General features: G+C 46.7%; 1 protein-coding gene across 4 annotated transcripts in view; it reads right to left on the bottom strand.

Moving 5' to 3' along the window:
• Nucleotides 1-13,793, bottom strand: part of NAV2 (neuron navigator 2) — an 808,709-nt gene that overhangs the window by 426,108 nt on the left and 368,808 nt on the right. For 3 of the 4 annotated variants that reach the window (XM_011965411.1, XM_011965410.1, XM_011965409.1), the window contains exon 1: nt 12,829-13,787. The exons of the other annotated variant lie outside the window; for it this stretch is intronic. In XM_011965411.1, the coding sequence (XP_011820801.1) occupies nt 12,829-13,095 (267 nt within the window). In that variant the 5' untranslated portion in view covers nt 13,096-13,787. Of the gene's footprint in view, nt 1-12,828; nt 13,788-13,793 lie in introns of those variants that run through there. 4 annotated transcript variants of the gene reach the window in all.

Consider the following 13,793-nt stretch of genomic DNA (forward strand, 5'->3'; position numbering starts at 1 on the left):
AAACAAAGTGGAATCTTGCCTGTTGGCAACCCTGATTCCCACATTCTACTGTGGGCAGCTTAGAGTCAGTTCTAAACTCAGGAAAGGCACCTCTCTGATAAGGTAACATCCAAGCAAAGAACTGGAGCTGAGGGACTGAGTGCTGTTGGCATCTGGGGAAGACATTCCACGTAAGAAGAGCAGCAAGTGCAAAGGCCCTGAGGCGTGGCATCCTCATCTTTAAAATGAAGGGGTAAAAAACCAGAGTCTTTGTGATATAGTTCTAAGGTTCCAGAGTCAATAGGGAGGCTTTTGGAGATTGGGGGAAATAACTTATCCTATAGGAACAGGACAGGAGAGTGAAACCTACAGGCCACCATTGCAGCCCCCTCCTTTTTTAGTCTGACATGCCTCTCTTTCCAATGCTGTTTCAGAGGAGAAAATTACTAGCTGTTTTTAAGAAACAAAATAATCTAGCCAGTTAAGGAAGAGATATTTTTAAACCACTGAAGGGATTTTTCCTTTCCCATTTCTTTTATTGATATATCTCCTCTCCTTCCAGTTCTAAAATAAGCACCCTGTCTGCCCTTATGCTAATCCAAAGGCAACACACCACAGAACGGTGAGGGCCTCAGCAGAGCCAGGCAGAGGTCGATTAGAAGCCACCAGACCCGGGGAATGCACCAAGGCAGCCCAGCCAGCCTGGCCTCGCCCATGGCCTGCTTCCTCCCAATCCAGGTGACGAGACACTCTTAAAAACAGCAATGGAATGTAGCAAGAGTTGGTATTTGCAAATGACAAATTTCTGACTGAATTCCAGTTCTTTGGAATGGAAAACTAGCAGGTCCTGTTACAAAATGTACCAACAGTTCATGCCTAATACATGGGTGTGGGCAATTCATATACTTCAAATCTAAATGTGGCTAAAAATATGACAAAGCTGGCATATTTTTAGCCAGGTAAACATTTCTAGAGACTAGGTCACATTTATACTGGTTTCTGCTCTGCAATCCAGAGAAGGAATGATTCCAAATGAGTGAGAAGCAAGGACCGAAGAGGAAAGCCATGGAGTCCACCAGGCAGTCGGGATTCCTGGTGACCATCTCTAGTTTAGGAGTAATTTAAAGTAGTTAAAATGAGTATCTTTTTTTAAAAGACTGGGTGTCTCTCTGTCACCTAGGCTGGAGTGGAGTGACCATAGCTCACTGCAGCCACAGCCACAGCCACAACTACATTGTGTCCTTCTCCGTTAAAGAGGGAACACTTTTGAAAGAACAGGGCCCCATGTTACTTTAGACGGTAAGTCTTTGCTGGGTTTGATGACCTCTCACTTGCTGGGGGATCTTAAACAAGTTGCTTTCCCTTTCTGTGTCCTTAGTTGCATGTGTCTCTCTTCCCCACCCTCAACTAGACTTGGGTTTAGTGGGCAGCAGCACTGAGGGAGGACCATGCTGTGGGGAAGGAGGCAAGCTCTGTAGTCACTGCCTGAGATTCAGACCTGGCACCTCCACTCACTGGGTGTGTGGCCTTGGGCAAGTTGCTTATGCTTTACCTGCCCCAGTTCATCTGTACAATGGAAACAATCACAAAAGTATCCACCTCAGTAGTTACTGCTATTGTAACAATTAAATGGGAAAATCCACATAAAATGCTTAGAATATCAAGCACATATTAAGTGCTCAGTAAATAACAGTGATCTTATCTGCCTCACACTTTTACATACATGAACTGCTTTAGCTTGCACGATATGTTGAAATGCTATAACCACCCAGGGAAATTGAGGCTTGACAGGGCAGACCTGTCCAAGCTGCAGTTCAACAACTATTTCTTAAGCGCCTACTGTGCCCCCAGCTTCACCCTAGCATTAGGAAGGTGAAGTTCCTGGTAAATAAATGGAGAAGTAGGAACTTAACCCAGGTCTCTCTGGCTTCCAGCTAGCAAGGGTCTAAGAGGCTGGGTAGAAAGAGCATGGACTTGAAATTAGACAGTCCCAGTACTGGCTCCATATGGTCTTGGTCAAGTTACTGACCTCCCCTGAGCCTCACACATAGAAGGGGATGAAATGCCCCCCAGTCCCCTTGTGAGGCTTAACGGGGATAATGTATGTAAAGTGTCTGGACTATGGGAGGTGGACACTATGGGAGCCTATTGCCACACTTATACCATCCACAAAGAGGCCCTATTTTTCTGGTTCTCTGAGCCAAGTGCAAAAGCTTCCTAATATGAAGCAATTAAGGACACTCATTCTGGGCCAGGTGTGGTGGCTCACACCTGTAATGCCAGCTAGTTGGGAGGCTGAGGCAGGAAGATCCCTTGAGCCCAGGAGTTTGTGGCTGCAGTGAGCTATGGTCACTCCACTCCAGCCTAGATGACAGAGAGACACCCAGTCTCTTATAAAAAGATACTCATCTTAACTACTTGGTAGAAGGAGGGGAAAAAATATATAGCATAGGGCTGGTTCCAATCTTTAAGCTATCAGGCCTTTCAGAGCAGAACATCTGATTACTAACTGAGATGAAAGGAATACTGGCCTAGAGTCAGAAGGCTTGGGTTCTGGTTTTTGCTCTGCCCTTTGGAGCTGGGTAACTGGAGGCAAGTCACACCCCTCTCTGGGTCATGGTTTCTTCATCTGCACAATGGAGCTGTAGGAACATTGTGCAGATGGCCTCACAGGTCTCCTCTGGCTCAGATGTCCTAAGTCTCTAGTACTTAAAGGCACAGATCACTAAGCAGATATCCCAAGTAATCCAGGTTATTCTAAATCTGGTTTTGTCACCTAAATGGAGGTTTTTTTCCTTCAAGGCTTGTCTTCTAACGATCAAAGCTTGCACACCAGAAGGTCTGACAGCTCTGGCACACTTGTGGCCCACACATTCTGAAGTAAACATGCGTCACTCCCAGGTCTGAAAAGAATCAAAGCAAATCAGCATGAAATGGGGACTGTCTGCTGAGCTGCAGCCAGCATGTGGCAGGAGGACAGGAACGAGGTCCTGCCAGCTGTTAGGCACATGAACCCTGCTGGGCCGGCAGCACGGGGGTCACCTGGGGGACAGCAGCCACAGCAGTAGGACAAGGAGATCCTGCCCAGATTGCAGCAGGATGTGGGCAAAGGCCAAATGGGGCTCCTCATCCTATAAACACAGAGCCTCTGGCAACAAGCTGGCACAGGCGCAGAAGGCCCCAACGAGGGGGAAGCAGCAAGAAGGGCCGAGACCAGGGAAGCAGGGAGCAGGCTCCAAGTAGAGGAGGGTCTGGAGGTTTGATTATCTAAAGCAGTAGCTCATATGGGATTCAGGCCTCCTTCAATTACTGGCAAAAGAAGGCAGTGGTTAAAAGCACAGGTTTGGGAATCAGAAAGACCTCAGTTCAAATCCTACCACTGTCGATACCAGCTGTGTGACTCAAAAAAGTCCCAGAACTCCTCTAAGGCTAGTCCTCTCACTGACTCCTATTTTTCTTCTTACTGGTAAAATAGGTTCAATAATATCAGCTCAGAAAGTTCGTTTGAGGATTAAATGAGATTATGTAAGGAAATGGCACATAAATGGTTGCTGTGATCATCATTCCTGGAAACTCTGTCCTATCCTAGGCTTTTCTAAACCTTCTCCCTTTCCTAACCAACCAAAACCCCTTCAGAACCCTTCTCAGATCCTCCATCCAAGGTAGGGGTGGTTGGGGATGGGGGCAGGAATCTGCCCAAACTTGCCAAAGCCCATGGTGTTCTCTCCCTCTCAACCCCTCCAGTCTGCTGCAGTGCCATTATCACATCCTGACAGCTCTTCTTCCATCACAGCAGCCAGAAAGTTTGGATATCATAAACAGCCTTGTGCAAAGGAATCTGCCTCCGCCCTCTACTCAGCCAGACCAGGCAAGTTTCCCTAAGACCTGGTGTTGGAGAGCTTTGATGCTGGCTCCAGACAGTGTTCAGGTTGCCCACTCTGTGTCTCTGTCTCCTACACTTGGCCACCCACCATCACATGACCTTCTCAGTTCACATCCTAAGAGGGAGTTCTGCAAGATCCATCCACAGCTCAAGTTCAATTTCTATTTACTCCTATTTTCCAATGTTTTCTTTTATCTCCCCCTACCCTTCTTTTCTTCTGCAAATATTAACTAAAAACCTATTATGTGTAGACCCTGTGCCAGCAGGAATCAGGAGAGACACAGCCCTCATGGAAGTCATGGTCCAGCAAAATAAGCAATCACAGTCCAAGCTGAGGGGCTACTGGCCAGGCTATGGAACATGTAGAAGAGACACTGTATTAGGACCATGGTGGTGGCGGAAGGCTTCCTGGAGGAAATAATACTAAACCTGAATTTGTATGGATAAAGAGTGGGAGGATTCAGTCGGGCAAAAGAGAAAAGCTTGCTTCCAATCATACTTCTTATCTTCTCAGTGCCTAGACCAGTAGGGCTCAGTCAGAGGTTTCAAATTTTTTTTTTAAATTACTTCATTTAAAAAATTTCTTTTGTATTTGCAATCTTGGAAACACCTTAGATTCTCATAAAAGATTACCAAATGAAACTGGATCTTGTGATTTATTTCCACAAAATGTCAGCAACCATTCTCACGAAAGAGCAAGGAATGAAGCCAAAGTTTTCACACTATACCAGAAAGAAGATAAAGAGTCCAGAACCTAAACCTCATGAAACAAATTTGGCCAGGCTATTGTGAGTACACACACACACACACACACACACACACACACACTCCAATTTCATTTATGTTCTCATAAATGTCAAGGGCATCGGTGACAAATACTATTCAGGCAGGACTTTGCTTTGTTTCCCAAAGTTTTGGTTTTAAAAATTTCAAACCTACAGAAAAGTTGAAAGACGTGCACATATATCTTTGCCTAGATTCACCAGTTGTTAACATTTTGCATTTTCTTTCTTCTTCTTTCTGCAGATATTCTCACCTTGTTTTTTCCTAATTGAGAGTTACTTGCTGACATCAAGATACTTCCCTTCTAATATTTCAGCATATAGCTCCCAAGAAAAAGGACGTTTCCTTACGTAATCCCAATACCATTCAAATGGATAGAATAATACTATCTAACATGCAATCTACAATCGAATATCTCCAGTTTTCTCCCAAATGACCTTTGTAGTATTTATGGTTTTACTCATCCAGGATCTACTCAAGAATCTCTCATTGGATTTGGTTGTCATAGCTTTGGTACTCTTTTTCTAGAATAGTCCTTCACCTGCTTTAAAACTTTTTATGTCTTTCATGAGACTGACACTTTTGAAGATCCCCGGCCTGTTGTCTTAAAAAGTGATTCATAATCTAAACTTATCTGATTGCTTCCTCATGCCAACAAGTGATTTTGAATCAAATTCTTCATTTTCTCCTTCCTCTGTCTAGAATCAGCCCGGCCAGTTAACACTCAACAATGACATATAGTGGGTCTTGTGGCCTCAGAGGACTTGAAATTTTAAACATCCCAAAAGGGTTCAACCAATATGATTAAGCAACTAATATTTATTTAACATTAAAAGAATATTTTCAATATTTCCAAACTCTGGAGCAGGGGGAGGAGTCAAATAGCATATGTATTACCAAGCTAAAGGAAATTTGAAAGTGATTTACTTAGACTCGGTAGTAACAGCATTTTTTTCAGATATTTTTTCAAAGTGCTTTCACACTTGCTATTTAAGAAGGTTGACTTCAAAGGTCAAACAGATAAGTGTTCAAATATTTGAGTCTACCTACCAGCTGTGCTCCTTGGAAAAGTAGCTTCACCTCTGTCAGCCCTGGTTTCCTCAAGGGCTACCTAAAGTGTAAGATGCTTAAACAGGTGTCCTGTTCACAATAATTACCTGTGTTAATCTTCATAGTAACTCCAAAGAAGGTACAGCAGGTATTATCCTCTCCATTTTATAGGTGAGGTTATGACGCTCAGAAAGAAAATGTGATTTGTTGAAGGTCATGTAGCAAGGTGACTAAAGAGACAGAATTAGAACCAAAGTTGCAAAGTCCTAGAGTGGTCATTTCCAGTTCTCTTCAGGAAGTAGCATCTACCTCATGGGATGTTTTGAGGATTAAATGAATGATACATATCTGGTGCTATGTATTATGCTGATACAGAGGTTGTGCTCAATCGATATCCATGACTAGAATTATAATTATTTTTAAAAGTGTCACATTGCCATGAGTAACTAATTTTGTTCAAAGGCCTCCAAATACCTCTGAAAATGGGATCATAATTATCTCGACTAAGACCCCATTTCTACCCTATCCTCTCTCCCACCAAGATGAATGGAGGGATTGGAATAACCCAAAATTCACTGAAGGTGTTGAGGTTTCACTTGGAAGAAGTGGCAAAATATTCTGAGGCTGGGGGCCCATTGTTTGCAAAACACAAGAGAGGATCTGTATTCCCTGGAAAAGGGGGCACTAAGCCATGAGTCATTCTCTGGTTCTGTGTGGGCGAATGGGGGTTCCTGCAAAAACCTTTGTGTTACTCACTATTGTCTTGTGTAGATTAAAGCACAAAAAGCCTAGCTAAGTTTTGTTCCCAAAATCACATGGCCCATTCTGCCCAAGCCATTCTAGGAACACATTGTCCATCTCTTTGAAAAATGTGACCAAGAGACAGAATAGCCATTGAATTTGGCCTGTGGTTATTGGTAAAGCACCACTGGGCAGCTGGCCATGCCTTGGGGCACCTTAATGGCCAACTGATCACAAGGTCCAGCTCTCATTACAACCATGCCTGCTGGGAGAAAAAAGGGCTTTCCTTCTGCCCTCAGAACAATAAGGAACCATTAAGAAGCCCAGTCAATGAGAATGTCCCATTCTTGGTCCTGTCCTGGGCTAGGCCCTCAGATTGACTGGCTCCACTCAACCACCTCCACAGTGCCGGTTCAGACTGGTTGTACAAAGGAAGCTTCCCACAAGTTTGGTTTGTAGCAGATCCCTCAGCTTGGTTACTGTTACAAAGATGGCATGTCTGGGACCAACCTGTGAAAGTTTCAATTAACAACTCGAGATATGACTTCTTTGGATGACATTGTTATCAATTCACTCTTGTTCCCCATTCATCTAACCAAAGCCCTGCTATGCTTTCCAGCTTTCATGGTGCAAGTCATCTGTCTTTTCATGTAATCAGCTGTGTACTTGGGAGGCAGAGAGGTAGGATGGAAAGAACATGGGCTTGGAATGAGGCAGACATAGTTTCCAAACTTGGATCTGACCTTGGGTAACAAAAATAGGCAATACTATATATTCCTTGCTTAGTATGTGCCATACACTATGTTCAGGAACCTACCTGTAATATCTCACTGAACCCTCACCCTCAACCTATAAGCATCACCATTTCTGCTTCAAAGATGACAAAACTGAAGTTTAGGAATGTTCTGTAATTTGCCCAAAGCCTAGATGCAAACTCTGACCTCTCAATAAAGTCTAATTTACCACATAAAACTGCCTCCAAGTGATAACCTCCCTTGGCCTCTGCTTCCTTACACAAAATGCATAGATCGTTTTTCCCTTTATCCAGCTTCTTGTGCCTCACATTAAATAATATCTATATAAAGAGCTCTGCAGACTACCTGGCACATAGCAGATGCTCCATAAATGTTCCCTTCCCTGCTGCTGAGGCGGATTCTGAGAAATAAGAATTTCTGACCTTAAGCCAAAATCTCACTGGGTGGTTTGGCTTTTTCAGAATGGTTCCAAGAGTTTCACTAGGGCCTCATGAAAACACCTCTCCGAAGGCTACATCCCTTATATCTTATAAGTAAATAATATGGGACCCAGATTTGGTGCTTCAGATCTTGGTCACAGAGGAAGACAGAATGAGAAATGGAAAGCAAACCTAGCCATTCTGAAAGCTAGAATTTGGGCTGTAACTCCTCCAGCCTCCCCTTTGATGTGTGTGTGTGCTTATATGTGCTCAATACTTTAAGCTGTTCCATGTGTATATATTTGTGTATGTGTGTGTATATATGCATATATACACATATCCAGAAGTAGATGTATTTATATACAGATATATATACACGTAATGTTACCCTGAATAAGCCACCAGTACCACCCTTAAAGTGTCTTTAGAAAATTAACCCATGGAGTAAGCAATAATATGTGAACCATAAACATTCTTGCATGTTGGCAGATAACCATGCTATACATTCCCCTCCAAGAACTGAGAAAGAGAAGAAAGGGAGTAATACAATAGCAGAAAAATGCACTAATCAAATCCATAATCAACTTTGATGATGGAGCAAGGATTCTAATCAAAACACAATGGAGCAAAGTTGCCACAGGTTGTAAGCTTGTAGCTGTGCTCTCTTCCCAGGGGCCTCCTCTGTGCTTTCTTTTTCAACATCTAAAACACCCACAGGGAATTTCAATCACTTCTAATTACTTCTTTAAAGAAACTAGGTGCAACTTGAACACCAGCTTCTAAAAACAGGAAATATCAAAGTATTGTATATATGTATATATTTTTTCTTCTTTTCCTTGCAACTGCTTCTTAAAAATAGGCTAACGTCTCCTCAAATAGCTCAGGCATGTTCCTTATCTGAAGGTCAGCCAGAGAGAGTTTCTGAACAAACATAGGGCATGTCTTTAAAACAACTCTCTGCACATGGTCCTAATTTATTCACATGTTAACAGAGCAGATGCTATAAATGTTCATACTTGGGGGAAGGCACAGGTATCTCAGTCTCAGGAAGGTAATTCAGGGGAGGTGTGCTGCTGCTGCAGAACACAGTTTCCTCCACTGGGAGGGGTGGGTGGCGGGAGAGAACCAGCTGTAGGTTTATGGGAGAGATTCAAGGTAAGGGGCCTGGAGGAAGGGTGGGTGACAGTAGGGCTGTACCTAACAGCTACTTGCTGGCTAAGTTAGGTCTTTTCACACTTGATGGAGATGAAGAGCAGGCTTAGGGGCAATGGGACGTCACTGGCTGAAGAGAGTTGCTGCATACTAAAACAAGGTATCAGAATAGCCTGCTTTCCCCTGTAACTACCATGTTGAATATTCTGAACCCCAAGCTAATAATAATAATCATCATCATTTCCCAATGATCTGTTATGAATCTGAATCAGATCCTTAATGGACACCCTCTCCGCATCTTCTCATAACTACCTTGCACATTCAGAATGATGATCCACCAGGAAGCCAACATGCAAATCTAACCCTTCAGCTGCAAAGTCTTTGCTCTTTCTCTTCATCACCTTTTGAAAAGGAAGATGCCAGATCTGGAGCAATGACTTGTTGCATGAAGCAATATCAACTGCTCAGTACCACTGCATGACCTTGCTCTTCATTCTCCACTATCACACTCATTCTGACCTCCTCTCCTCTCCACCAGTCACTCCTTCCCATCTCCAAAACCCAGCTCATCTTCTGTCTTCTCCAGAGGCTCTCTGGACTTCTCCAGCCATCTTGGCCTTTCCTGTGAGCACCTTGGATACCCAGCCCCAAGCATGCCTCTGAGGCCTCCCTGTGTTGTGCCTGGTTGCTCTATGTACATCAGTTATGCCTCCCAACTAGATTATAAAATCCCCAATACTCAGGCCATGTCCTATTTGCCTCATAGATCTGCCAGAGCCTGATGGAAAAAAGACAGCAATGAAGAGTGGGAAGCCCGCAGGCCTCAAAGCCAGACCAACCTTGCTGGACTCCCTGCCCTGCCACCCTAGATGACCTGGAGCAAGTGGCTGTACCTTGCTAAGCCTGATCTAGCTCAGTGGTTACAGCAGTGGTCTTATAAATCAGGGCCTGCAAGTTCTAAGACAGTCTCTGTGGTTCTCCCTGTACAACATCATGGTTAAAGGCATGGGATCTAGTGCCAGACTGGCCAAGTTCTAATTCTACCTCTGCTACTCACAAAGTTACCAAACTGGTCTTCACCTCAGTTTCCATATGTGTAAAATGGGGATAATAACACTTATCTCATTTGGTTGTGATAAGAATAAAATTAGTTTTTAATGTTAAGTCCTTAGAACAATTCCTGGCACATAGGAAGTGATATATAAAGATTTGGCCATTATTACCATTGTTATTATTGTTACTATATTGTTATATTGTCATTATCATAGAAAACGGATGTATCAGACCTGATTTAAGTGTTTCTGTAAAGATGAAATGAGATTATATGTAAAGAGCCTCACCCATCAGGCACTCAGAAAGTGGTTATGCCCTTCCCTCATCTTCCCATTCTGCCTGCTACTGTACTAGGAAGGTGATAGATGTTCTACAAATCCTTGGAACAGATTGATACCTTTCCAGGGGTTTGACAGAATAAGCCATATCTTTTCTCACTTAGGGACTATTAAATCTTGGTTCAGCATGCCCTATCTCTTAGGTTAGCAACATAAATAGCTACTTTTATTAAGTATTCCTTATTTGCCAGACACTGCACTGAACACTTCACATTATTTTTCTTAATGCTCATGATTCTAGTGGTTGTTAATGCTCATTTTTAAATAGATGAGAACACTAAAGCCCAAAGAAGTTAATGAAGGTGGTCACCTAACTAGTTTATGACAAACACAGGACACCACTGATACCCATCTGACTTTAAAACCTGTATTATCAGCCACTACACAACCCAACCTCCTGCCAAAAATCCCCTGAATAAAAGGGGAGTCAGAGGCCCCAAGAGAGCATTTGCTATTTAATTCATTGCTTCCTGAGTATCTTCTAATAATATATACCAGATTTGGGACCTGGAAACTACCACATGGCCCGTCAGACACAGTCCTCATGCCATAACCAAGAGACTCTTTTGGAGGGAGAATGGGCACCGTATCAGGCAGACTGTTAGAAGACCTGACACAGAAGGTAAAATCCCATTGGCCAAAATCACTTTGATGTCAGCTGTGCAGACAGGGATCTGCCACAGGGAAGACCCCCCAGAACCCCTGGGCACTGGCAAAGGAGGTCAGGCAGGTAAAAATCAGGGTAGTCCACTGGAAGTGGCCAATTTCCTTAGCAGTCCATCCAAACTGTGCTCACCTTCAGTACACAAGGGCCCATTGTGGGCGAGAGAGGTGAAATAAGGGGATTATGGACCAAGGGCAAAAGAGGGAAGCAAAGTCTTGAGGGAAGTGGACTGTTCCAGCCCCTCAGGGAGAAGCTGAAAACTTTTTTTTTTCACGGAGAGGGTGATGAATCACCTTTCCAGAGCCTATGCACTGCCAGCCCTCTGACAATGTTTGTTAAATGAAGGGTCAAACGGGCAAAGGCAGAACAGCTGCCTGGATATGAACAATCCCAGCATGGACTTTCCCTCTCATTCCTCGGGTGCTCCTCATCAGGCTTGAGGGTATGTGTCACCTCCAGATCCGAGTCACTGTACTGACCGCCCACCGACTGCCCACTACATCTCATAAACCCCACCTCCACGGATGAAGGGAAACCCCATGCAGAAGTGTACCCTGCTGCTCACCCCCATTGGAGAGCCCACTGGACAAATCCTGTACCTAACAACAGAAGAAGAGCAGAGCACAAAACCCTCACAGAGGCAGGCCCCCAGAGCACTGGAGGAAATCTTGCCTTCCTCCCACACACCATCACTCAAACCTGTCAGCTTCCAAAAATGTTTAGCAAGTGCAGCAGCAAGGGACATGCTTATCAGCCTGGTGTGGGAGCTTAATCTGCTTTGAGGGCCTTCTCCAGCCCAGAGTTCCAAAAGTCTGCTTACAATTAGCTTCCAGCTCCAGTTCCCCCATCAGAAAGCCTAGGAATGTGTTGAGCTCTAGCCTCTGATCAGAGAAAGCTCCAGGAGAAGGTGGAGACGGTGTCAGCAGGGAAGTATGTGCCAAAAAGGTCAGCTGGTCTGTTGCCATTTTCCTGACACCGGCCCCAAACCACCTCCCCTCTGGCTTCCCGCCTCTCCTGACCGGACAGTCACATCCGTCAGGTCGGCCTGTCCCCAAAAGTCCCTGCTGACTGACTGCCAAGAAAATATAGCCCCCTCCTACCAGAAGAAGGGGGAAATGGAGCGGGGAGGGCCAAGAGAACCTGATTGGCCCTTGCTAATTTCTGTAAAAGAGATTGCACGGCCAGGGCTTGTCACCCAGCCGAATGGAGTGATGCAGGCTCTGTCTGGAAAGGTAGGAGTCACTAATTCTCTTTAAGCCATCTCCCATCCCCACCCCCCGTCACTCGGGCTACCAACACCAGGATCTACCACCCAAGAAGGAGGGGCTTAGCTTCGGCCGCCATTCTAAGGCAGCCACCCCCACCCCCACCCCCACCGCAACAGCCAGCCAAGACGCTAGGAGTCTCCAGCTGCCGGCCTCGGCTGGTGCACTAGTACTGCAGTCCCAGCACCTTGCCTGGAACCACGTCACCCCGCAGGATGGGGCAGGGACAGGTCATCTTCAAGCCAAGGGTAAAGCAGGTTCACTGCCACCCCCAACCTCCTTTTCCTGGATCTTACAGGCAGGCTAGGGAGCGTCGAACCCAGTGGGGCCTCAGATCGTTCCTTGTCCGGAACAGAATCTCTGCGGAACCGCCAGACAGACACAGAGCTACTGATGCGGATACTGGCTTCTTGGGGCCAAGACCTCAACATGCAGGACCTCACATTTCCAGCACACGTTTTTTGAGAACATCCCGACCTTTCCTCCTCCCCAGGAAGATGCTGCAGACGTGCCCGCCATCCCAGGTCTCGAAGAGCTCTTTAGGCAAACCTGGGGCACCCGCGCCACACCCACCGGCCGGCCCACTCTCCTCGCACATCCCCCAACCTGCCGGCCTAAGGGCAATGGTTCCCTTCCCTGACCACATGGTAGCCCTTTCTCCCATCCAGCCCTTTCTCCCACACCACCCCGAAAGAAATATTCATCCATCCTCCCAGAACAGTACCCCGGCACATGGCACCTCTCACCTGGGTATCGAACCCGTTTTCCACCAAGCCGCTCTTCCGCAGCGGGAGCCCCTCCCCCGCTGGCTCCTGCAGCCCCTGCAGCACCTGCGATTTCAGGGGGATCTGGCTAGGATAGGTGGTCTTGCTCACCTCCACCTTGCTTCCCAACTTCAGGTAGCAGGGCTGGGGGCCGGCCCGGGCCGGGGGCACGTGCAGGATGGGCGCGGCGCTGTGCACGGGTTTGGGCAGTCCCGACTTCATTTTGGAGGCGACCAGGATGGCCGGCATCTTCTCCCGGGGCTTGGGCTTTCCCAGCACGTCCCTGGCAGCGGCGGCGGGGGCGACCGCTAAAGGCAGCGCGGGTAGCAGAGCAGGCGCCGGGCCTTAGCCCACGAGGCGCCCACCACCAGCGGCTGAAAAAAAAATCCCCAGGTCGGGGAACTCGAGGCAATCGGGCGAGCGCGCCTTTGGGGTGCCGGGATGGGAATGGGGGACTGGCCACGGCGCTCAGCGGGTCCCACCTGGACGGATGCTGCAGCCGGGTCTCACACCTCTCCTGGGTGGCCTTTCAAGAGCTCTGGGCGCTCAGGGGCTGCCGCCTCTTGCAAATTTCCTCCTGGGAAACAGAGGCTTGGACGCCCATATTAACTTGTCACTGCATCTCCGAAGTGAGGAGGCCCCTTTGGAAGAGACAGAGGCGGCGGCAACCCACGAGTCTCGCTCCGGAGGCTACGGGTCTGAGCCGGCGAGGGAAAGAGCTAGCAGCCAAGGAAGGAAAGGAGAGAGCAGCGAAGGAAGGAGAGAAGGGCGCACGGGTCCCAAGACGTCTCCACCGAGAGGCAGCTGCTGCCCTGCTCGCGAGCACCGCAGTGTCACCCGCGACGCAGCAGAGGCGCGGCGAGAGCCCCCGAAAGGTCTCTCTTGGCGTGACAGTCACCGCTGCCCAGAAGGCCCCCGTACTGAGAGCACCTTAGCGCCTGCGGGTC

Source organism: Mandrillus leucophaeus, unplaced genomic scaffold (genome assembly GCF_000951045.1).
Source record: "Mandrillus leucophaeus isolate KB7577 unplaced genomic scaffold, Mleu.le_1.0 Scaffold723, whole genome shotgun sequence".
NCBI classification, from domain to species: Eukaryota; Metazoa; Chordata; class Mammalia; order Primates; family Cercopithecidae; genus Mandrillus; species Mandrillus leucophaeus.